The 25,575-nt window shown below is 45.8% G+C and overlaps 1 protein-coding gene across 11 annotated transcripts in view; it reads right to left on the reverse strand.

Moving 5' to 3' along the window:
- Positions 1–6,806, reverse strand: part of LOC112227055 (kin of IRRE-like protein 1) — a 47,326-nt gene extending 40,520 nt beyond the window's left edge. For 6 of the 11 annotated variants that reach the window (XM_042309546.1, XM_042309524.1, XM_042309544.1 and 3 more), the window contains exon 1: positions 6,124–6,805. In XM_042309546.1, the coding sequence (XP_042165480.1) occupies positions 6,124–6,163 (40 nt within the window). In that variant the 5' untranslated portion in view covers positions 6,164–6,805. Of the gene's footprint in view, positions 1–6,123 lie in introns of all 11 variants that reach the window. The other 5 variants (XM_042309528.1, XM_042309526.1, XM_042309518.1 and 2 more) reach the window with 2 other exon arrangements.
- Positions 6,807–25,575: the final 18,769 nt, after the last annotated feature.

Here is a 25,575-nt window from a genome sequence, read left to right on the forward strand (position 1 = left end):
CCTATTCCTTTCCATAGTCTATGAGGTCTGTCTGGAAATCAAATCTCCACCCGTTTGAGCCATGGGTTCATTGCAGAGAGCACTCCTAGCGTGGGAATCAAAGTAGGCCAAACTCATCCATATCTTTGCCATGGGTGTGTCTCCTAAATAATGCAACAGACTTCTACACAAGACGGATTCTGCTGCGTCAGCTCTATTGTGACTGTGCACCCCTGGTCTGACACTCATCCTCAACTTGGCTTCTCTTCTCCCACTCTGCCTTCCAACTTATTCTCTCTCATTTTACTCCCCAACCCCCCCGAAAGGAGCGAAAGATGGAGAGAAGTTAATGATGCTCCATGGTATTCCCTAGTGTTTTCCCGCCACGTGTCAACTTGATCATCACACTGGTAGTTACACTTCTGAGTCATGTCTCTCTCCTCCTCCTCCTCCTCCTCCCTCTCCCTACAACCCCTTACACCCCCACTCCTCTGTCCCCCCACTCACTCCGCCCAAGCCTGACTCCTCCGCAAGAATTCAAAGCAGCGGAGGCTCATGAAATATGCACAGTCCCCTAAAACAAACCTCCCTAGCCACGCTGCTACCGAATCGCCCAAAAATATTTCTGCCACATAGCTCAGATCCAGGACAAATCTCTGCTAATGGGGAAGGGGAGGGTGGGGGGGGGTCAATGAGGCAAAGATATATGTTCCTCTGATGGTGCCTGTCTAGGCCTCATTGTGTATTTACAGTATATCCATGGTGGAAGGCTGTGTTTGTTTGTGTGTAGATGAGTTCTACTAGACTTACTAATGCCCCACAACACATTCCCCTCACTGGGCAAGTTCAGAGGAGGATGGTGATGGTAATGCATTTTCAGGGTGCTTCACTGGGTTTAGACACAAGTGGCGACAGCCAGGACTTGAGGAAAAAGCAGCGAGGGAAACGTGTGATCTCAGCTCCCAGCCTTTGAACTTGGCCCTATGAGACTCAGCAAACCAAAGCTAAAGGTTCCAAAAAAGAGCTCATTGAAGATTACTCAGAATACTGATGCAGGGTGGAATCCAATTCCAGTGGGAAGCCAAGGGACATTCTGAGAAAGCAAATGATGGATAGATGCTGCCGTTGCTCCTGCTGCAGAGGAGGGCCACTGAGAGGACATACATATGGATGGGTGAACAAGCATTGAACAACCAAGTTTTCTGGGACTGTGTGTGTGTGTGTGTGTGTTTGTGTGTGTGTGTGTGTGTGTGTGTGTGTGTGTGTGTGTGTGTGTGTGTGTGTCTGTGTGTGTGTGTGTGTGTGTGTGTGTGTGTGTGTGTGTGTGTGTGTCTGTCTGTGTTGCAGCCTGTGAACCATGCTGGCTGCTGCCCCTCCCCATCCAGCTGCTGTCTGTCTGTCAAGGAATTGTTCTGCTGCTGGTGTCATCTTACACCCGGTCCCCTCTAACCCTCCCCTCTCTCTGATGATCTGATGAGAAAAACATGCATGACAGACACAAGGTAAATCTATGACTACTCTACTATGACAAATGGAACATTACAGTTTGTTTGCCATTGGTGGTGTTTGTTTGTCAGGAATGGATCCACGAGGACCCTGGAACTCTGCTGTTGTTTGTTTGTGCTCCTCACAGTCAATAGTTAGGGGAATACTGTATTTCCCGATACTCGTTGACAATTCTTTAGGAGGGAAAAGTCTGTTTGTGCTTGTGTTCCAGTTCCAGCAGGCGTTCCATCTCCATCTCCTCTCTCTTCTCCTCCCAGAGGAGAGTGGGTGTCAGTGTGACAACGTTGTGTATTCTGATTCAACATTTAAATTTAATTACTGCCTCCCCATGTGTCAGTACTCGGCTCTCGTTTATCAAAGACAGTGGGAAGAAAACACGGCTTAACTGCCAATAAACATTTTGTTTTTAATTAATTTACTGAAGCATTGACCGAAAGCGCTTTACTTTACTCCTGGATGCTCAATGTTAATTGGAAGAAGTAAGATCCTCTGAATCCGAGGGGTCGGGGGATTTGAGGCCTTTATCTAGAGCCGAATCAAAGACGGCGTTAATAATACACCAAAACGAAGGAAATCTTTGTTTAAAGGCTTGGAAACTGGAAACAACAACAAACATGCATAAAAATAGAGCAATGAGGGGTTGGGTATGAACATATACAGTTGAAGTCGGAAGTTTACATACACCTTAGCCAAATACATTTAAACTCAGTTTTTCACAATTCCTGACATTTAATCCTAGTAATAAATCCTTGTCTTAGGTCAATTAGGATCACCACTTTATTTTAAGATTGTGAAATGTCAGAATAATAGTAGAGAGAATGATTTATTTCAGCTTTTATTTCTTTCATCACATTCCCAGTGGGTCAGAAGTTTACATACACTCAATTAGTATTTGGTAGCATTGTCTTTAAATTGTTTAACTTGGATCAAATGTTGTTTCGGGTAGCCTTCCACAAGCTTCCCACAATAAGTTGGGTGAATTTTGGTCCATTCATCCTGACAGAGCTGGTGTAACTGTGTCAGGTTTGTATGCCTCCTTGCTCGCACACACTTTTTCAGTTCTGCCCACACATTTTCTATAGGATTGAGGTCAGGGCTTTGTGATGGCCACTCCAATACCTTGAATTTGTCGTCCTTAAGCCATTTTGCCACAACTTTGGAAGTATTCTTGGGGTCATTGTCCATTTGTAAGACCCATTTGCGACCAATTTTTTACTTCCTGACTGATGTCTTGAGATGTTGCTTCAATATATCCACATCATTTCCCCTCCTCATAATGGGTGGCAGGTAGCCTAGTGGTTAGAGAGTTGGACTAGTAACCAAAAGGTTTCAAGTTCAAATCCCCGAGCTGAAAAGGTACAAATCTGTCGTTCTGCCCCTGAACTGGCAATTAACCCACTGTTCCTAGGCCGTCATTGAAAATAAGAGTTTGTTCTTAACTGACTTGCCTAGTAAAATAATGCCATCTATTTTGTGAAGTGCACCAGTCACTCCTGCTGCAAAGCCACCCCACAACATGATGCTGCTACCCCTGTGCTTCACAGTTGGATCAGCTTGCAAGCCTCCCCCTTTTTCCTCCAAACATAATGATGGTCATTATGGCCAAACAGTTCTATTTTTGTTTCATCAGACCAGAGGACATTTCTCCAAAAAGTACTATCTTTGTCCCCGTGTGCAGTTGCAGACCGTAATCCGGCTTTTTTATGGCAGTTTTGGAGCAGTGGCTTCTTCCTTGCTGGCCTTTCAGGTTATGTCGATATAGGACTTGTTTTACTGTGGATATAGATACTTTTGTGCCTGTTTCCTCCAGCATCTTCACATGTTCCTTTGCTGTTGTTCTGGGATTGATTTGCACTTTTCGCACCAAAGTACATTCATCTCTAGGAGACAGAACGCGTCTCCTTCCTGAGCGGTATGACGGCTGCGTGGTCCCATGGTGTTTATACTTGCATACTATTGTTTGTACAGATGAACGTGGTACCTTCAGGTGTTTTGGCTGATTTCTTTTGATTTTCCCATGATGTCAAGCAAAGAGGCACTGAGTTTGAAGGTAGGCCTTGAAATAAATCCACAGGCACACCTACAATTGACTCACATGATGTCAATTAGCCTATCAGAAGCTTCTAAAGCCATGACATAATTTTCTGGAATTTTCCAAGCTGTTTAAAAGACACAGTCAACTTAGCGTATGTAAACTTCTGACCCACTGGAATTGTGATACAGTGGAATTGTGATACAATTATATGTGAAATTATCTGTCTGTAAACAATAGTTAGAACAATTACTTGTGTCATGCACAAAGTAGATGTCCTAACCGACTTGCCAAAACTATAGTTTGTTAACAAGAAATTTGTGGAGTGGTTGAAAAACGAGTTTTAATGACTCCAACCTAAGTGTATGTAAACTTCCGACTTTAACTGTACATTTATTATGACAGTGGTCTCACTCAATCAAAGAGGCCATTGTTGTTTACTATCCATACATAATGATGTATGTTTTGGCTGGTGCAATCACATTTCCTCTCTGCGGGATTAATAAAGGATTATGTATTTTTACAGAATAACGCAATAGCCGATATTGCCTACTGTGCTGTAACTATGGAAAAAGTACCCTAGAGGTTTCATTTGCTCTATATGGGTTTTACTTCTATTATATTCAGGCATGTTGATATTGCATAACCATTCAAAGGCCACATAAACTGATTTTCTAGCACATAATAACACGGGGTGGCAGGGTAGCCTAGTGGTTACAGCGTTGAACTAGTAACCGGAAGGTTGCAAGTTCAAACCCCCGAGCTGACAAGTTACAAATCTGTCGTTATGCCCTTTAACACGCAGTTAACCCGCTGTTCCTAGGCTGTCATTGAAAATAAGAATTTGTTCTTTAACTGACTTGCCTAGTTAAATAAAAAAAACATATGCACACACAGCCAAAATTATTAGCCTATCAAAAGAAAGACCCATTGTTTAGAACAGTTGAATGTGAAACCTCCTTTCCTAAGAGGCACACTAATTGGACATTGAAGAGACGTAGTACAGCGACAGTTATAGTAAACTATCATTGGCAAAGGCCACTGCACTAATGATTGACACGCCAATGTTGACTCCCATCAGACGATTGCCCCTAGTGGCTGAAGTCCTCACGAAAAAATAACACAAACGAGCGGTTGGACAGATAAAAGAAAAATCATTGCACCATGCCCGGGGTCTGTTGGCTGCCTTTAATAGATATTTTCTTTATTTCTAGATCGTTTCATTATTGACCTTTTTTTGTGTAGGCTAGTGGTGGTGCAGCTTTTTCCACCTAGCTGCGTTTGGCTATGGAATTATTAATTGGAGACTTGTGTTTAAAAAACCGTCTCAAATCCAACCCCATGGCTGTTTATGCACTTACAACAAGACATAGCCTAGCTGTCCCCCCTCTTAAACCTATTTGGTCTGGACTTTCGGCCGAGTGAGGTCTGATTCAACTTTATAGGCTACATTGTTACTTTCGATATAGATTAATAATACAATAGTGTTGTCTGATAAACTACAAATACAGGTTGCATAATAAGCTAGTATATATTTTAATATAAATGACACACGCCTTTTGGATAAACTTCTGTAAAGGTCGGCTAAAAAAGAGATGGAGAGCTTGTTTCGGCGGTCTTATAACATAACGTGGTTTCCTCACACGCTTCAATCCCCATGCAATTCCACTTTGTGTTTCAAATATAAAGCCCATTCAAAAATAAATGAAATATGGGTGAGACAGGGGGTGTGTGGGGCGAGAGAGGGAGTGTGTCGGGGTGGAGAGGTCGAGTCCTAGCTGGTGCATTTTAAGGTCTGCTTGGCTGCATTAGGGGAATGTTCCCAGGTTATCTCTACTAGGCTATACATGTTGTATTTCCCCCCACATCTCATTAGACATTTTGATCGGTGATACCTGCGGCCAACCTCATAGGCTACTATCCTTCGCCTGGTAGACTAGTGCGAATATCTAGAGGCGGCTAGAAACTCTTCCTCTCTGTCCTTCTCTCTTTTATCTCTCTGCTTTATCTCTTAATTTATATTTCTCTTGCTATCTGTCTCGTGCTCTCTCTCTATCACTCACTCTCACACACAAAAACCATTTGCTTCAACAGCGACTTCTGATGTCACCGCATACCTCAGTGGCAACAATCCCGTATTACACGAGTTTTGATCTGTTAGCATCGTCTATAGCCTTATGTCTGCATATCAAAGAAACCCGTGCACTAACATGATGGACTGTTTCCAAACGATCAGCAAAAAAAACACCCCGCCTAGCCTACACAAGATAAATAGCCCGATGCGTAAAGCAACAAAATCCGCATCACCTCGCCACTGTGCGCTTTGGTAAGGGTCGGCGTTAGTGCCATTCAACCAGTACACCGGGTCAGCTCTTTCAGTAGTAGAACTTTGTCTCAACATCTCAAAACAAACTATAGTTCCTCAGAGCAAAAGCAGAGCCGCAATATGATATCCTCTCTCATCCCCGTCAGCACAGCGCATCGACTAGGCTACAGTTTGACGCAGCGCGCCCTGAACGGAACACGGAGCGAGCATCTCATGAGTTTATAGCAATAGCGCAGAAAAACAACCAGCAAAAAAAATGTGACAAGAACGGTTTTCTTACCTGTTCCCATAAAGCAAATGACGAGGTATAACGGCAACATTTTATCTTGTCTTCTGTCGCCAGTTCGGCTGTGTTTTCCCCGAAAGTGTAGGACGGGAATCTATTGTTCCGTCAATGCGAATGGGGTGAGGGCTGCCGCTTGCTGGTTATTCTCCACCGCCGTGCAAAGCAATATCACTGTTTGGGTATATCAAACGTACCGGGCGATGTCCCTGTCTCTGAAATCGTATGCTTCTCAAAGCACTGGTATTGTCCGAAAACTTTGCAAACAGTCATTTAGGAATTATTTTCCATAGTTAGGAACTTTCTCAGTATGACAGCATATATGTATCCTCGGTTCGATCAATTTATTCCTCTTCCCACTCAAGTTGGTGCAACTGACTGTTTTTGAATGAAGTACATCTCACCGTCTGTTTGTCCACAGTAGTATCCAGAAGGCTATTCTCTCTTTTTCCGGTCGGTACTGATGCTGAGCTGCGCCCCGTCCTGCTTCTCGCGCAGTTCTGTCTAAACACAATGAAGTTGCTGCTCTCGCACCCCTCCGCTCGAGTCTCCCTCTCTCACTTGCTCAGCTCTTTCCCTGTATCTTCAGCAGCTCATACATACACACTCACACTCTATCTCGTTCTCCTCTATTTCTCGTAGCAGTCTGCTAGGGGATATAATCCACACTGACAATCATCTGTTTAGGATCCTCTGAATTTAGGCATATCAAAATCTCAGAAGGGGGGGGGCTGCTGTGAGCTGGAGCTGAGAACTCCCCTTTCCCATTGACAAGAACACAAACTAGTGACGAGGGGTACACTGGCCGACGCCCCCGGGGACCCGCTATTGGTTGTCAGGGGACAGAGCAACCGTGGGATTAACATCCATATGCAAAAAGGGGTTGAATCTCTAATATGGAGGAGCAATACAGATGTAGGGTCTTCATTTGAGCCAGTTTCCTACAGCAGGAAATCAATTCTGCAGAAACAGGGAATGGAATTATTATGTGGATTATAATTAATTCACATTTTGTAGGGTTTGATATGGTAACACCCCATTGTTTTACATGTCAACCACACTGCACACTGCCCTAACCCATCTGGACAAGAGGAATACCTATGTGAGAATGCTGTTCATTGACTACAGCTCGGCATTCAACACCATAGTACCCTCCAAGCTCGTCATCAAGCTCGAGACCCTGGGTCTCGACCCCGCCGTGTGCAACTGGGTACTGGACTTCCTGACGGGCCGCCCCCAGGTGGTGAGGGTAGGCAACAACATCTCCTCCCCGCTGATCCTCAACACTGGGGCCCCACAAGGGTGCGTTCTGAGCCCTCTCCTGTACTCCCTGTTCACCCACAACTGCGTGGCCACGCACGCCTCCAACTCAATCATCAAGTTTGCAGACGACACAACAGTGGTAGGCTTGATTACCAACAACGACGAGACGGCCTACAGGGAGGAGGTGAGGGCCCTCGGAGTGTGGTGTCAGGAAAATAACCTCACACTCAACGTCAACAAAACTAAGGAGATGATTGTGGACTTCAGGAAACAGCAGAGGGAACACCCCCCTATCCACATCGATGGAACAGTAGTGGAGAGGGTAGCAAGTTTTAAGTTCCTCGGCATACACATCACAGACAAACTGAATTGGTCCACTCACACAGACAGCATCGTGAAGAAGGCGCAGCAGCGCCTCTTCAACCTCAGGAGGCTGAAGAAATTCGGCTTGTCACCAAAAGCACTCACAAACTTCTACAGATGCACAATCGAGAGCATCCTGGCGGGCTGTATCACCGCCTGGTACGGCAACTGCTCCGCCCTCAACCGTAAGGCTCTCCAGAGGGTAGTGAGGTCTGCACAACGCATCACCGGGGGCAAACTACCTGCCCTCCAGGACACCTACACCACCCGATGTTACAGGAAGGCCATAAAGATCATCAAGGACATCAACCACCCGAGCCACTGCCTGTTCACCCCGCTATCATCCAGAAGGCGAGGTCAGTACAGGTGCATCAAAGCTGGGACCGAGAGACTGAAAAACAGCTTCTATCTCAAGGCCATCAGACTGTTAAACAGCCACCACTAACATTGAGTGGCTGCTGCCAACACACTGACACTGACACTGACTCAACTCCAGCCACTTTAATAATGGGAATTGATGGGAAATGATGTAAATATATCACTAGCCACTTTAAACAATGCTATCTTATATAATGTTTACATACACTACATTATTCATCTCATATGCATACGTATATACTGTACTCTATATCATCGACTGCATCCTTATGTAATACATGTATCACTAGCCACTTTAACTATGCCACTTTGTTTACATACTCATCTCATATGTATATACTGTACTCAATATCAGCTACTGTATCTTGCCTATGCTGCTCTGTACCATCACTCATTCATATATCCTTATGTACATATTCTTTATCCCCTTACACTGTGTATAAGACAGTAGTTTTGGAATTGTTAGTTAGATTACTTGTTGGTTATTACTGCATTGTCGGAACTAGAAGCACAAGCATTTTGCTACACTCGCATTAACATCTGCTAACCATGTGTATGTGACAAATAAATTTTGATTTGATTTGATTTGATGTCAGCAATCAAGTGTTTAAGATATATAACTTTCAAAATACAGAAATACCTGTACAGATAATTATGCATTATTCCTGCTGTATTTCTGTATTTTGAAAGTTATATATCTTGAAAACTTGATTGCTGACATGCAAAACAATAAGGGGCTTTTTCAACAATGGACTAATGAAACAAATACCAAAAGATAGTTTTGGGGTGGAGTTTTCCATTAAGGGAAATGTCTATTTTCTGACAGAAAAAAAAGCTACATTTGCTAAGATTTAGATATGTGCATACTGGGTGTCCTTCAGCAAACACATTTTAAAGGGAAATAACTGGGCAGAATATTTTTGTTGTTGTTATTCAATAACAACAGAAACTTTAGAAAGGGGGCGCTTTCCCCCACTATCGGGGAAGACATCCATTTTAGACATCCATTTTGGTCTGAATGACGCGGTCCTTCGCCACGCAGAGATGTTGTAGCACCACTGTGTGTTCTCTGACACGCTCCTCGACTCCTATTACCTGCTCCTGCTGATTCCATGGTCGGGTGTGGAATTCTGTTAGGTATGTGTAACTGGCTGTAAGGGAGTCAGGCGCAGGAGAGCAGAAGTTGGGTAGCCAAAGGAGCATTTTATTTCAGCGAACAAAACACACGGCACTAAGAACACTAAACACAATATATGTTGACATAACCCAGCGCAAACCAGTCTAGCGTGCACATACACGAAACAACAAACAATTCCACACACAGACATGGGGGGAACAGAGGGTTATATACACGTCTAATACTGAGGGAATTGAAACCAGGTGTGTAGGGAAACAAGACAAGACAAATGGAAAAATGAAAGGTGGATTGGCGATGGCTAGAAAGCCAGTGACGTCGACCGCCGAACGCCCGACTTCGATGGAAGTCGTGACAGTATCCCACCCCCCCTTGACGTGCGGCTCCAGCAGCGCACCGGAACAAGCCTCGGAGATGACCTGGAGGGCGAGGTACAAGGAGGTCCGGACGGAGACGGTGGAACGGTCCAAAGCGTCCTCCACCGGAACCTAGCATCTCTCCGCCGGACCGTACCTCTCCCACTCCACGAGGTACTGATGGCCCCTCGCCTGACGCCTCTAATCCAGTATGGAGCGAACGGCATATGCTGGGGCCCCCTTGATATCCAGATGGGGCGGAGGAACCTCCCGCACCTCAGACTCCTGGAGCGGACCAGCCACCAACGGCCTGAGGAGAGACACATGGAACGAGGGGTTAATACAGTAATCGGGGGGGAGCTGTAACCTGTAACACACCTCAATCAGTCTCCTCAGGACTTTGAATGGCCCCACAAACCGCAGACCCAGCTTCCGGCAGAGCAGGCGGAGGTGCAGGTTTCGGGTCGAGAACCAGACCCGGTCCCCCGATGCAAACACCGGGGCCTCACTGCTGTGACAGTCTGCGTTGGCTTTCTGGCGCAGCACGGCACGCTAAAGGTGAACATGGGCGGCGTCCCATGTCTCCTCCACACGCCGGAACCAGTCATCCACTGCAGGAGCCTCGGTCTGACTCTGATGCCAAGGAGACAGAACCGGCTGGTACCCCAGTACGCACTGGAAGGGGGAGAGGTTAGTGGAGGAGTGGTGAAGCGAGTTCTGGGCCATCTCTGCCCAGGGCATGAACGCTGCCCACTCCCCTTCAGCAGTGAGGTAATGGGAGCCGCTACCTGACCTAAACCCCTGATAAACCTCCGGAGTAATTGGCAAACCCTAGAAACCGCTGCACCTCCTTTACCGTGGTGGGAGTCGGCCAATTACGCAAGGCTGAAATGCGGTCTCTCTCCATCTCCATCCCCGAGGTGGAATTACAGTACCCTAGGAAGGAGATGGACTGTTGGAATAAGTACAGGTCATGCTCCAACAGTCGGCCAACCACCCTGCACACCAGGGACACATGCTCGGCGCGTGTAGCGGAGTATATCAGAATGCATCAATATTCACCATTACACCCTGCCCGTGCAGGTCCCTGATAATCTCGTCTACAATGGCTTGGAAGACTGATGGAGCATTCATCAACCCGTACGGCATGACGAGGTACTCATAATGCCCTGAGGTCGTACTGAATGCAGTCTTCCACTCGTCTCCCTCCCGGATTCGCACCAGGTTGTAAGCTCTCCTGAGATCTAGTTTGGTGAAGAAACGCGCCCCGTGTATTGACTCAATCGCAGTGGCGATAAGAGGTAGCGGGTAACTGTACCTCACAGTGATCTGATTTAGGCCTCGGTAGTCAATACATGGGCGCAGACCTCCCTCCCTCTTCTTCACAAAAAATAAACTTGAGGATGCGGGTGAAGTGGAGGACCGAATGTATCCCTGATGCAGGTATTCGGAGACATATGTTTCCATAGCCGCTGTCTCCGCCTGTGGCAGGGGATACACGTGACTCCTCAGAAGTGCGGCATCTACCAGGAAATTTATCTCACAATCCCCCCGTCGATGGGGTGGTAATTGAGTCAAATCGGCATATTCAGGGGGAATGCGCACGGTGGAGACCTTTTCTGGACTTTCCACCATAGTAGCACCAACGGAAACCCCTAAAAACCTCCCTGAGCACTCTCGCGACCACCCCGTGAGAGCCCTCTGTTGCCATGAAATGGTGGGGTCATGACGAGCTAACCAGGATAGGCCTAGCACCACGGGAAACGCAGGAGAGTCAATGAGGAAGAGACTGATTCTCTCCTCGTGACCTCCCTGCGTCACCATGCCCAGGGGAATGGTAGCCTCCCTAATCAACCCGGACCCTAATGGTCGACTGTCCAGAGTGTGAACTGGGAAAGACCTAACCACTGGATCAATAGGGATCCCTAACCTATGGGAGAATGCTCTGTCGATAAAATTCCCAGCTGTGCTTGAATCGAGGAGCGCCTTATGCTGGGAATTGCGAGGAAAACTCAGGAAAGTAAACATGCACAGACAGGTGTACAACAGAGGGCTCTGGGTGAGAGTGGTGCAGGCTCACCTGGGGAAACGCCAGAGTGCCCTGCCTGCTGCCTCAACCCCTAGAGGAACAAACCCGGCACGGACCAGCAGTGTGACCTCTGCGGCCACAGATGGTACACGTGAAAGCCCCTCCTCCGGCCTCCATGAGTGCAGCACATCCCAGCTCCATAGGTACCGGAGCGGTGGTGCTGGGAGGGGGAATCGACGGAGCCCTCTCTGGCTATTCGCGGGTGACCAGCAGGTTATCCAACCGAATGAACAGGTCCAAAAGCTGGTCGAAGGTGAGGGTGGTATCCCTGCAGGCCAACTCCCGACAGACATCCTCGCGCAGGCTGCAGCTGTAGTGGTCGATAAGTGCCCTGTTGTTCCATCCTGCTCCTGCGGCCAGGGTCCGAAATTCCAGGGCGAACTCCTGGGCGCTCCTCATCCCCTGCCTCAGGTGGAAGAGACGTTCACGCGCCTCTCTACCCTCAGGCGGGTGGTCGAAGACTGCCCGGAAGTGGCAGGTGAACTCCTCGAAGTCGTCCAACGCCGCATCCCCTTCTCCCCACACGACGTTAGCCCACTCCAGAGCTCTCCCTGAGAGGCATGAGACGAGGGCGGACACCCTCTCCCTTCCCGAGGGAGCCGGGTAAACGGTACCCAGGAATAAGTCCAGCTGTAGCAGGAAACCCTGGCACCATGCCGCCGTCCCATCATACTCCCTGGGAAGGGCGAGACGCATCCCACTGGGACCGGGTACAGGAGAGAGGAGTAATTGTAACCCCTGTTGTGCTGGTGGAGGCGCTGGAGGGACTCTGTCTCTCCCAGCGGTCCATGGTCTGAATGACGCGGTCCATCGCGACGTTGAGATGTTGTAGCATTGCAGCGTGTTCTCTGACACGCTCCTCGGCTCCTCGACTCCTATTACCGGGGTACCTGCTCCTGCTGACTCCATGGTCGGGTGTGGAATTCTGTTAGGTATGCGTAACTGGCTGTAAGGGAGTCAGGCGCAGGAGAGCAGAAGTTGGGTAGCCAAAGGAGCATTTTATTTTGGCGAACAAAACACACGGCACTAAGAACACTAAACACAATATGGGTTAACCCAGCGCAAACCAGTCTAGCGTGCACATACACGAAACAACAAACAATTCCACACACAGACATGGGGGGAACAGAGGGTTATATACATGTCTAATACTGAGGGAATTGAAACCAGGTGTGTAGGAAAACAAGACAAGACAAATGGAAAAATGAAAGGTGGATCGGCGATGGCTAGAAAGCCGGTGACGTCGACCGCCGAACGCCGCCCGAACAAGGAGAGGAACCGACTTCGGCGGAAGTCGTGACAATGTTTTATTTGAGAATTTTTGAGTATTTGTGTAATTGACTCTTAAAAGCAAGGTGTCTTATTTGAATTAAATAAATCAAATATATTAACAAAATTACATTACACATCTCACTATTATTATCCTCACTATTTATCAGGACCCAAATGCAAGACCCAAATGCAGACACAGGAGGCGGATAGTACGAGACTCAGAGTTTATTAAAGTACAAGAGTCAGGGAAAATGTAAGTCAAGGCAGGCAATGAGTCATAATCCAAATCAGAGTCAGGCAGGTACAGGACGGAAGGCAGGATCAGGGTCAGGACAGGCAGAAAGGTCAAAACTGGGAAGATTAAGAAATACAAAACTAGAGCACAGGAAACACGGGAACACACTGGTAGGACTTGACGGGACAAGACGAACTGGCAACAGAAAAACAGAAAACGCAAGTATAAATAACAGGAGATAATGGGGACAAATGGGAGGTACCTGGTGGGGGTGGAGACAAGCACAAGACAGGTGAAACAGATCAGGGTGTCACACTATGATGAGGTTTTTAGGTTTTTATTTTTATTTTCACCCTTCCTGTCCAAATCATCCTAAAGTATCTCAAAATTGATTGTGGAACTCAAATAAGTTATTTATAGATGATTTGGACATGATTTGGAAAATGCTGATATAGGTACCATTGAATTGCATTGATTGCCCTGGGGGCATTTAGCATTTTGCCCCAAACATACTCACTTAAATGTTACTTAAAATTCTACTTTATTTAAAAATAATGACATTTTTAATTGATTTAAAACATAAGGATGAAAAAGACTAATCCCATCATAGTTGGAATTGGAGAAGAAAATGTTTATGGTATTGAGTTATGTCTGTCAGACCCCAGAAAAGAAGAGTTATACTTTCTCTGCATAGCCTATGCGGAACTCTGCCATTCTACCAATAATACTTTAACCTCAAATTCAATGCCTAGGTACCGCACAAAAACTGGGCAGCATGCTTCTCCAAACACCAAACATAGTCCTAAATGGTTGATTTGTATCCAAAAATCCATCAATGTTTTACATTTAGCAGACACTCTTATCCTGAGTGACTTACAGTATTGAGTTCATACAGGTCCCCTGTGGGAATCAAACCCACAACCATGGCTTTGCATGTGCCATGCTTGACCAACTGAACCACACAGGACCACATTCTATTATCTTTTATAGACTAGCCTACTACTTTGGTGTTTTTCATTAATTATTCCTGAACCATTGATTCATCTAATTGATTCATCTAATAAATCAATTAACTGATTGATTGCCCATGCCCAGGCATTGGCTCAAACAATCCCTGTTGACACACAACTCTGATCTAGCCTATCACATTCTCACCAGTCAGGTTACTGATAATTACTGTGTAAAGAGATCACTAGAAAATATGAGATTTTGAGTCTGGCACTAAACAATGTGAGAGAATGATGGACACAAAATGAGTCAGAATAGAGGGGGTAATTTGCAGATGTGTCCTTTCCTGCTAATTTAAAATCATTTCCGTAAACATACTGTATGTCAGAGTTGGACGGTAATGTTGTTCTACTACTCAATAATTACATTCAAAGCTCAAAGGGTTTTCTCCAAACAATAGTTTTCTAATAACCCCTGGGGCCTCAGTCATTGTTTATTGCCGTGCTGTAATGCAAACGTCAGGGTCCCCTGCCAGCAAACACATGTTGATGTAAGAAACAGCTTGCCTTAAGGCCGCAGCAGCTGTGTAGATCAAACCTATGTAGTGTGGGTGTACTAAATGTGTGTCTGTGTGTGTGTGTGTGAGAGAGAGTTTGTGTGTGTGTGAGAGAGAGTTTGTGTGTGTGAGTGAGAGAGAGTTTGTGTGTGTGTGTGTGTGTGTGTGTGTGTGTGGGGGGGGGTTTAATGGAAGCCCTAAAACCGAGGGGGTTCACACCAGCTGTAGTAAACATCAACATCCATTGTGTAAAGACTGTCACCTGGTGGCAAGTTGCGATTGTGACTTGTGAATCAACAACAACTCTTCTCTCCAGCAGGAGACAGTTCTGATGCAGCCAGCATGTGTTAGTGTCACTCATAGCAATGCTCTTAATTAAGCTGGTCTCTGTAGTATCAAATGGAGGGCACCCATACTCCCCAAGCTTTTCAGCGTGTGAATTATTTATATATATATATAAAAGAGGGTTTTTCGGCTGTGGGTTTATTAATAATGAATATGGTTTGATATTTACTAAACTGTTCAGTGAGAAAAAGGGTGGCAGTTAAGATGTCGTTTCCATGGTAATTGCAAGAAGGGTTATAAATAAAGCATGAAATGAAGTTATATGGAAATGCGATTCCCGGGGAAATAAGAATCATTTAACAAAATATTATCTCAGTCCCTATTTGACCTGGGGTCAATTAAAAAAGAAACGTCAACGTCGGCGAAAGCCGAAGCGGAGCCTTGCAATTACAATTGGTGCTTCCGCTTCTGTCTGGTTGGAAAGCTGATCCAACGTTCAAGTGGAATAAAAATGTGTTCTTACCAACGACACACACTGTGTGTTTAGTTTGAATGAATATTAAACAGTATGACGTAGACTTCATTATCAACAAAAGGAAGAAAAGCATGACTTCTATAATAATATAAAGAAATCTCTATCTAAGAAAACACTTAAAGAATGTGACTCATTGAGTTTCTTCTCAAAATATAAAAATCTGATTGAAATCTAATCTAATTGTATTCGTCACGTACACAGTTTACAGCAGGTATAAAAGGGGCAGCGAAATGCTTGTGTGCTAGTTCCCTCAACATTGTAGTACATCAGTCAATAACAACAATAACAATAATAAGTCAAGTCAAAAATAACAAGTAATAGAAGAGGTTGTATGCATAGTAATAATAGACTGTATTTACAGGTGTGTGTGTGTGAGTCTGGGTATGTGTGTGTACTTGTGTGTGAGTGTTTATGAGTGTTTGTGTGTGTTTGTATGTAAGGGTTGAATGTGTGGAGAGTCAGAGAAGATAATCTCTAAGGAGAAGATAGTCTTTGAGGTGCATATAGTCTCTAAAGTGCAGGTCTGTGTAGGGATATACAAGTAGGGTTAGCGGTTTAGCAGTCGGGTGGCCTGGTGGTAGAAGCTGTTTCGGCACATGTTGCTCTGAGACCTGATGCTCCGATACCGCTTACCAGAGGGTAATAGAGTGAACAGTCCATGGCCCGGGTGACTGGAGTTCTTGACGATCTTCTGGGCTTTCCTCAAATACCGCCTGGTATAGATGTCCTGGAGGGCAGGGAGCTTGGCCCCGGTGATGTATTGGGCCGTCAGCACCACCCTCGGTAGAGCCTTGTGGTTGAGGGTGGTGCAGTTGCCATACCAGGCGGTGATGCATCCGGTCAAGCTGCTCTCAATTGTGCAGCTGTAGAACTTATTGAGGTTCTGATGGCCCATGCCAAATGTCTTGAGTCGCCTGAGTTTGAAGAGACGAACATGTCCTCTGGGACATGCTGAAGCTTTTGACCCTCTCCTTTGCAGCCACACTGATGTCAATAGGGGGGTTCACACTGCCCTCTGTTCCCTGTAGTCCACGACCAGCTCCTTGGTTTTGCTAACATTGAGGGAGAGGCTGTTTTTCTGGCACCACTCTGCCAGGGCTCTAACCTCCTGTAGGCTGTCTCGTCGCCATCGGCGATCAGGCCCACCACCTTCATGTCATCAACAAACTTAATGATGATGTTGGTGTTGTGCGTGGCCACCCACTTGTGGGTGTAAAGGGAGTACAGGAGGGGACTAAGCACACAGCCATGGGGGACAAACGTGTTGAGGGGTAGCATGGAGGAGGTGTTGTTACCTACCCTCACCACCTGGGGTCTGCCTGTCAGGAAGTCCAGGATCCAGTTGCAGAGGGAGGTGCCTTGAGCTTAGTGACAAGCTTGGAGGGGAGTATGATGTTCAAGGCTGAGCTGTAGTCGAGGAACAGCATTCTCACATAGGCATTCCTCTTCTCCAGGTGGATAGGGCAGTGTGTAGAGCAATGGCAATTGCATCATCTGTGGATCTGTTGGGTCGGTTTGCAAATTGTAGTGGGTCCAGAGTGTCAGGTAAGGTGGAGCTGATGTGGTCCTTGACCACAGCCTTTCAAAGCACCAGAATTATGATGACAGAAGTGAGTGCTACAGGGATGAATAGTCATTTAGGTAGGTTACCTTTGCTTGCCTAGGTACAGGGACATCTTAAAGCATTAAAAGCTGTCAGGTCAAAGTAAAAATATTTTCAGACAAAAAGTCACATTTTCAGACAAAAATCACCTACATACGTTTTGTCATGTCATGATCACAGTAGTGTTCTAAATACGCAAATGAGTCCAAGAGGAATTCATGTAAATAGCAAGTTCACACATTTTCAGACTCAACCATGTACAAATGTTCTGTAATGTCAAGATCACGTTAGGCTGCTCCTGAATTCCCAAATGGGTCAAAGAGGGGTCCATGTAAATAACAAGGATGTAAGAATAGGACAGGTGTTATTCTTCACATCCAATGATAACTGAACTCTCAGGGAGTAGCAGTCTCTGGGAGTAGCTGTATTTGAGTTTGCAGGGGTCCAGCAGCAGGTGTCCCTATCCTAACCATATGAGCAACATTACAACAGCTCTTACTGTAATTGTGATATTGAGCGCAGTGCTGATCTGTGTCAACCGTAACTCTGAATACAGCTACACGCTCATAACTCATTAGAACCTATACCTTTGCCAGACAGTGCAGCATAGCTAATGCCACGGTATTCATCCACCAGGCATGCATGCAATTCAAAACCTGCCTCCACACTCAAATTCCAAGGACATGACGTCAGTCTGGGCTCAAATCCACGATTAAGCATATTTTTTTATGTTTGATTGACAGGCGCAATTGCAGAGGCTGTTAAAGTGACAACGCCAACCCTAAGCACTGCAGTTGGTAGTCTATCGCCTACGAGCCATTACTATTTCTCGATTTCACGTCAACTCTGTCCTCCGTTTTAATATCAACATAGGGATATGCCCACCTTGTTGGATGCTGTTTATGCCGTAAAGGGTAGTCTCTCAGAGGATGTGGTGGAGGGACGCTGTTCTTCAGGGGTCAAGGAAAGGTTGAGGCTGCTGGTTCAAACTACACCTGGGAGAGCGTGTGGATTATAGAATAAATAAATAAATCATGTATTTAGCCTTTATTTAACCAGACAGACACGTGACGTGATGGACTAAAGCTTCAGTCCAGAGACATCCAGAATGATTTCAGACTTTGATTCCATGTATTCTTAGATCCGGTCATCCTGATTGGTTTATACCAAGGATGGATAGGTTACTTTCTAAATGTAATCCGTTACAGTAACCTGTCCAAAATTATGATCAGCAACGTAACTTTTGGATTACCCAAACTCGGCAACGTAATCTGATTACATTCCGTTACTTTTAGATTACTTTCCCCTTAATTGGCATAAGGAGAAGACAAAAATGGCATGCTTTGAGCATGACTGAAAAGTGCTATTTACATGTGAAAAATTAATGCCATATGCTGCATTTGCTATAGGCCTGTTGTTTACCTTTTTATTGGTGACACTTTGATATCTTGATAATATATAGCTGTTTAAAGGGCAAATCCACAGATGAAACAATAACTAAACGTCCGCCCCGTCTTTGTTTTGGTAAAAAGCTGAGGGATGGGCCTCGAGAAATGTAACCACTCTCAGATTAATAGACAGATCTATGGATGCAAGGACTGACCATCCATCATATCAAAATGATTTTTAAAAATCATGTTATGAGCCTATACAGTGTTTCTTTACAAACATTGGAGAAAAACAAACTTATATTTTGGGTTCTCATGGAGGTGACAGATGAACTAAGCTCATGAGGCATTTATAAGTTTCAATGGATATATATATATTGATAAGTCCATGGATGTAGCAACTACAGATTGCCCCTTTAAGTCTATCCAAAGTGTGAGAGTTTGAGCATGTGTCCATTAGGCCTATGGGTTTTTATCAGCATGAATTAGATTGAGCAATAAAAGCCCCACTTTTATTCCATTGGCTGGGGTCTGCACTATGCAGATGTTGCAAGAGTGCGTTTTTTACTGGCTGTCCACTGGTTTCAAAAACAATGATTGATAGGCAGCTGAAACTTGTTGAATTCAACCATTATTGGGTTCAAGTACACATTTAGATTGTGAACGGCCATGCAGAAGAACCACAATCCCATAAGGCGCAAATAGCTAAAAGAGAGAGCAGCAGTGTTATTCACATCAATACGCTATGTAGATATCAGTAATAAGTGATTTCGCCATAGACTACAACACTGCTGTCATCCTTACCTACAAGCATTTATTCCAGTTGAACAATCTTTGGATTCCGACAGCTGTTGCACCGTTGAAGACATAGCTAAAAGCCTATTCCTGCTCTTTTCCCACAATCCATCAAACACATCAAACACACCAAAGCGCAGCGTGGAAAGTGTTCATGATTTTTTTATTTATCAAAAAACTCTCGAACAAAGTAACAAAGCGAAAGCGAACAGTTCTGTCAGGTAACAGAGACTAAACAGAAAATAACTACCCACAAAACACAGGTGGCAAAAAGGCTGCCTAAGTATGATTCCCAATCAGAGACAACAATAGACAGCTGCCTCTGTTTGGGAACCTAACTCAGCCAAAAACAAAAAAAACAGAAAACATAGAATGCCCACCCTGAGTCACACCCTGACCTAACCAAATAGAGAAATAAAACGTCTCTCTAAGGCCAGGGCGTGACAGTAAACCCCCCCCCAAAGGTGCGAACTCCCGGCCGCAAACCTGAACCTATAGGGGAGGGTCCGGGTGGGCATCTACCCTCGGTGGCGGCTCCGGTTCTGGATGTAGCCACCGCTCCCTATGCTGATCCCTCCGATTCTGTGGAACCGGACTGTGGATCGTCGCTGGAGACTCCGGACCGTGAATCGTTGCCGGAGGAACAGGACCGTGGATCATCGTCGGAGGCTCTGAACTAGGAACCACCGCTGGAGTCTCCGGACTGCAGATCGTCGCTGGAGGCTCTGGATTGGGGACCGTCGCTGGAGGCTCCTTGCCCTGGATATTCACTGCATGCTCCGGGCCATGGATCATCACTGGAGGCTTCGTGCCATGGATCATCACTAGAGGCTTCGTATTTGGAGCCGGAATAGGTCTCACAGGACTGAGGAGACGTACTGGAGACCTGGTGCATGGAGCTGCCACAGGGCTTACCAGGCTGAGGAGACATACTGGAGGCCTGGTACGTGGAACCGGAACAGGTCTCACCGGACTGGGGAGATGCACTGGAAGCCTGGTGCGTGGAACAGGCACCGGATACACTGGGCCATGGAGGCGCACTGGAGGTCTCGAGCATAGAGCTGGCACAACCCGTCCTGGCTGGATGCCCACTTCTGCCAGGTAAATGAGTGGCGCTGGCACAGAGTTCACCGGCCTGTGAATGCTCACTGGAGACACCGTGCGCATCACCGCATAACACGGTGCCTGACCAGTCACACGCTCCCCACAGTAGGCACAGGGAGTTGGCTCAGGTCTAAACCCTGACACCGCCAATCTCCACGTGTGCCCCCCCCAAAAAGACATTTTGGGGGCTGCCTCATGTGCTTGCTTTGATGGTTTTCTCGCTGCTTCTATCTCCTCCTTCGAATGGCGATACTCCCCAGCCTGCCTCCAGGGTCCTTTCCTGTCTAGGATTTCCTCCCAGGTCCAGTCCTCCTGACCACGCTGCTTGGTCCTTTGGTGGTGGGTAGTTCTGTAACGCCTGTCATTGGAGGGAGTGGACCAAAGCGCAGCGTTCATGATTTTTTATTTATCAAAAATCATTTGAACAAAGTAACAAAACGAAAGCGAACAGTTCTGTCAGGTAACAGAGACTAAACAGAAAATAACTACCCACAAAACACAGGTGGGAAAAAGGCTTCCTAAGTATGATTCCCAATCAGAGACAACGATAGACAGCTGGCTCTGATTGGGAACCAAACTCGGCCAAAAACAAAGAAATAGAAAACATAGAATGCCCACCCCAAATCACACCCTGACCTAACCAAATAGAGAAATAAAACAGCTCTCTAAGGTCAGGGCGTGACACATTTGGTGTGTCATCATAGTGGTCACTGACTTGTGGTCAGACTCGCTCATGTGGAACAAACTTCAACTTGCGTCTTTTTTCAATGCTCATTTGAATGTCATTGAGAAAACAGAGAAGTGTCGAAGATGTTTTTTCGCAAATATCCTTTCAGAATTTAAAAGTAATGTTCAAAGTAATCATCACGTTTTTCAAAAGTATCTGTTATCTGATTATACTATTTTTGCTGGTAACAGAATGGATTACAGTTACCGGTTTTTGTAATCCGTTACTTCCCAACCCTGACTGTTACAGGGACTATTAGGTGGTCATGTAGAGGAGCATAGAGATCTAGCTATAGTAACATCCCCAAAGTTGATGGTAGGATCACTGTAGGCCACAGCACTTGCTGTACAGTAAGTCCCTCTTGATAAGAAAACGGGAGCAAATTGACAGAGTTATTATTAATAATGCAAGGGTCTTTTGACTCAGGTGGTCCACACCATTAGCAACATCTGGTAATGGTGACTCGCATTCCATAGAGTCAAGTCAGGCCCCCGTTATCTGCCATGCCCAATCTGCAGTGCTACGCTCTGGCCTGCCAGGTACACATGTGTTTCTCTGTTTCCTCTCTCTCTCTCTTGCTCTCTCTCTTTCTCACTCTCTCTCTCTTGCTCTCTCTCTTTCTCACTCTCTCTCTCTCTTGCACTTGCTCTCTCTAGTGCTCTCTCTCTCTCTCTCTCTCTCTCTCTCTCTCTCTCTTTATTTCTCTCCTTCTCTCACTTCAGATGAATATGGGAGGCAATGACACTGATCCTATTGAACAAGGCCTGGTGATCCATAAGAATAGATTACTGGCTGGGAATCTCACAATCAGATCAGTATTTCTGTCACTCGCTGATGAATGTGTCAATTGATTGTTGGCTCTATCACCACTTTATGATCATTATAGTGCTTATTTCACCCACGCTTCCCTCTAGCAATGGAGTGTCTTTAAATATATTTCTGCCCTGCAGGAATACCTGTTAGATCACCTTTGTCTACAGGATGTGATACTGCAGCTATTGACGCTATATTTTACTCATATCTTCTTTGTTTTGAGAGGAGCCTATAGAGACTGACAGAGCATATCATCCACCTGACTAGATAGAGAGAGAGATACTCAGAGACAGCTTGGCCCAGCCGTATGCCTCTATGGTGCCGTGTCCAGCCCATCCAGCACCATGCAGCTAGGTACCTCCACCACACCACACTGCACCGGCGGGCCCTGCTGCCAGTCACTGGAATGGGCCGTGACTGGCTGCTTGTTTTGTGCCATGATCCCTCACTGCTCACACTGCTGAAAACATAAATAATACAGCTCTGCTGTGTTGCTATAAATAATGGATGACTTGTCCACTGTCACTTTCCATAGCATGTCAAGCCACAGCCATTATTAGGGGCGCCCCTCTTCCATTTCTCCCCCTTTTCCCCTGTTTCTCCTCCACGTTTCTCCTTCTGACTCCAGTTTGGTTTTTGTTCTGGTCGATGTGCCCGTACACTTCTGTGGCTGGTCGGTTGTCAGTCTTTCTTGGGGTTGGCAGAGTTGATGGTTTTCCACGGATGGAATAAAACATGGGATGGTGCTATTTGGGATGCTCTAACATACAGACTCTGACAGAACATAAAACAACAGCAGAAAACACTCCTTGACCTGGAACAAATATCTTAGCACTTTGAGATAAGAGGTAATTTTTATGCTTGTGTTAGGTAAGCTGGGCAGAAGTTGAAGCACTGCCTGCCAGTCACTCTGACTCAGAGAAGAGGTTGACTCAACAGCTGGAGACAATCTTTCTGTCTTATTGTGTCCCATGGACCAGATGAACAGCAACATGACTTTAAAGTAATCTGGTCCTGCACTGAGCTGAGGGCACCAGAGGAGAGAGTGCTTAGTGCTTTCACAGACAACACAAGATGCCCGGGTCGGGAGGATCCACCCATCTAACAGGAGACAACATGGATTATTTACATATGCAGCTGCGCTTGAGAAAAATGAATGAAGAACAGCTGGCTATGTGTAGAGGGATATGAGAGAGAGAGAGCTTTGTCGGTTTGGCTTGGCTTCCGAACCTCTAACACACAGACTGTTTTCAGGGCATAGAGTTAAAGAAAAAAATGAAAGCGTCTTGTATTCCTATTTCTGCCATACCATTATCTCTGTTAAAGAGTTAAAGAGTGTCTGGACCACCATGCCAGATCTGAGGCGAGAGGGGCGGCGTCCACTAGTAGCTCTCTGCTCTGGGCTAGACTCTCCAGAACAAGCTCCCGGTTCTCTCTCTCCATCTGCAAAATAATAGCATCAAATCAAGGCCTGCAGCAAACAAACCCTGACAGTTCCCCTCATTTGGAATTCACTTTGGGGCAGCTGTGGCGCCCACCAGAATGGAGGGGGAATGGGGGGGGACGGAGAGGAGAGGAAGCCAGCAGTCTATAATGTATGCGGAGTGTCTGCACGTCCTGGGTGACAGCAACACGAGCACTTGTCACTAGAGACATCAGTTCTACTTAGTCACAGTGCTGCGGGGCCATCTGTATGACTGCAGTGCTGTGTGAGCTCTATTAATAGTTAGCTACCTTTCAGGAGGTATTATGCTGAGCAGGGGTAGACGAAGGAAGATCATGGAGGTGGACCCCAAATCAAAATGGGGAGAAGAGGGGTTCCGGTTGGAGCGGTTTCTGGGCCGCCCGCCCAGCCTCTCAGAGTTTAGGGATCAACCCCTCTCCCTCCTCTTCCCTAGCGAGTGCAAGGAACACATATTTATTTGAGAGGCAGTGTGACAATTTGTTGTGGAGAAAGGGAGCAGAAAGGAGGAGGGTTGTTTTAAATCAAGGTCTTGCGTTGCCACTGTTAATTTTTCATCAGTCTCCTAAATTAAAAATGTGAGTGGTCATCACTTATTTGTCAAGCCGTCTTAGCTGCAAAAGGTGGATGTCACAGCAGGTTTGTACAAGGCTGGGAGAGCCTGGAGGGAGAGGCAGGAAGGAGACTGTGGAACACAGTGAGTGCTGATCCCTCCAAATGCCCTGCAAAACAACACCAACTGTTAAAGGGAATATTTATACTTACTACCCAAAGGGAATTCCTGGACTGACATTGCTTCCAACAGATTTGGGGAGGATTTTGATTACAACGTTTGGAAAAGATTCAATATACTAACTCCCTGCCTAATGCCGGACTGATGCATATAGTCGATGTAAATATGGCATACACTATAGCCTTCTTATATTTGACATCTAAAGAGCCTGAAAGCTAATACCCATACTGTATGCTTCAGAATCTCAGTAATACTTCCCTCCACTTTTAACACAAACACCCGTCGCTGTCAGAGGAAAATCTCCAAAACAGAAACTTTTCGGGAAATTGAAAAAACTGCTATATTTGACCATTAATGAACATACAATTTTGAATCTTCAGAAGCTTAATGTAATATATTTTCTTGGAACAGGACATGTTCAGAGTACATTGAGGGGAGTTACTGCTTTGAGTTACAAGGTTTTCATTGGTCAGTGATGTTGTGTTACTTACCCACAATTATTATCATAATCGCTCACATTTGCAACAGATTGTACTTTGGAGCAGGGATATGAATACTTGTGGTTAGTAAACAATACATCATTTTGTTGGTCTCGATATTGAAATAGAACAAACTATAAGCAAACAAAAACACGTTGTTAAACTGTTTGCTATAGCTTCCCTTACTCTTCCTGTCTGACTGCTGTGTTGCCTCTTTCCTCAATGTTGGCCCTTATTCATTTGCCATTCTTCAGGGAGAGACAGAGCAGTCTGTTTGGGTGGCAGGAGAGTGATGCAAACACACACTCCGGCCAATCAACAACCCCCCTTGGCAGCATGGACAACCCTCAACAGGTGACACAACAGATTTGTGAGAACCCAGAGATGGACAGTGCTTGATGGGAAAAAGAGAAGAGATAAAAACACTGCTGCTTTCTCAACCTCTCCCAAAACGGCAAAATGTGCCCCTCTATGGATGACTGGCTGCTAAGCCCACAGCTGCCAACCGTGGGGGGAGTAAACCACAAAGGCCCCCTCTGTGTGCAAGAGACTGGCAAAGAAAGGCAAAGTTAAAGATTGGCAAGTTTGCCTCAGCTGTCTCAAGGGTCAGAGGATCCTTTTCATTTCACTAACCTCCTGCCGCTTGACTAAAAACAGTTCATGATTGGCTGTGCCGGATCAACAATCTACTATTGGCTCCAACTGTCCTCCCTTCGATTTTCTTTGAAGATACCTGTGTCATAACCTCAGAGGTTTAGAAAATAGATGCCACTCCTGAGTCTTGTTGTTTCCAGCTTTGAGCCAAGTGGTGAATGGGAAGCAGGTTGGGTTGAGTTTTAAAAAGACCAAGGTTGGAAGGAAATTCTCCCGACACTGAAAACACTGGCCTTGTTTTATTTTTACACATCTGGAGGAGCGATATTTTCCTCT

Source organism: Oncorhynchus tshawytscha, linkage group LG03 (assembly GCF_018296145.1).
Source record: "Oncorhynchus tshawytscha isolate Ot180627B linkage group LG03, Otsh_v2.0, whole genome shotgun sequence".
NCBI lineage: Eukaryota > Metazoa > Chordata > Actinopteri > Salmoniformes > Salmonidae > Oncorhynchus > Oncorhynchus tshawytscha.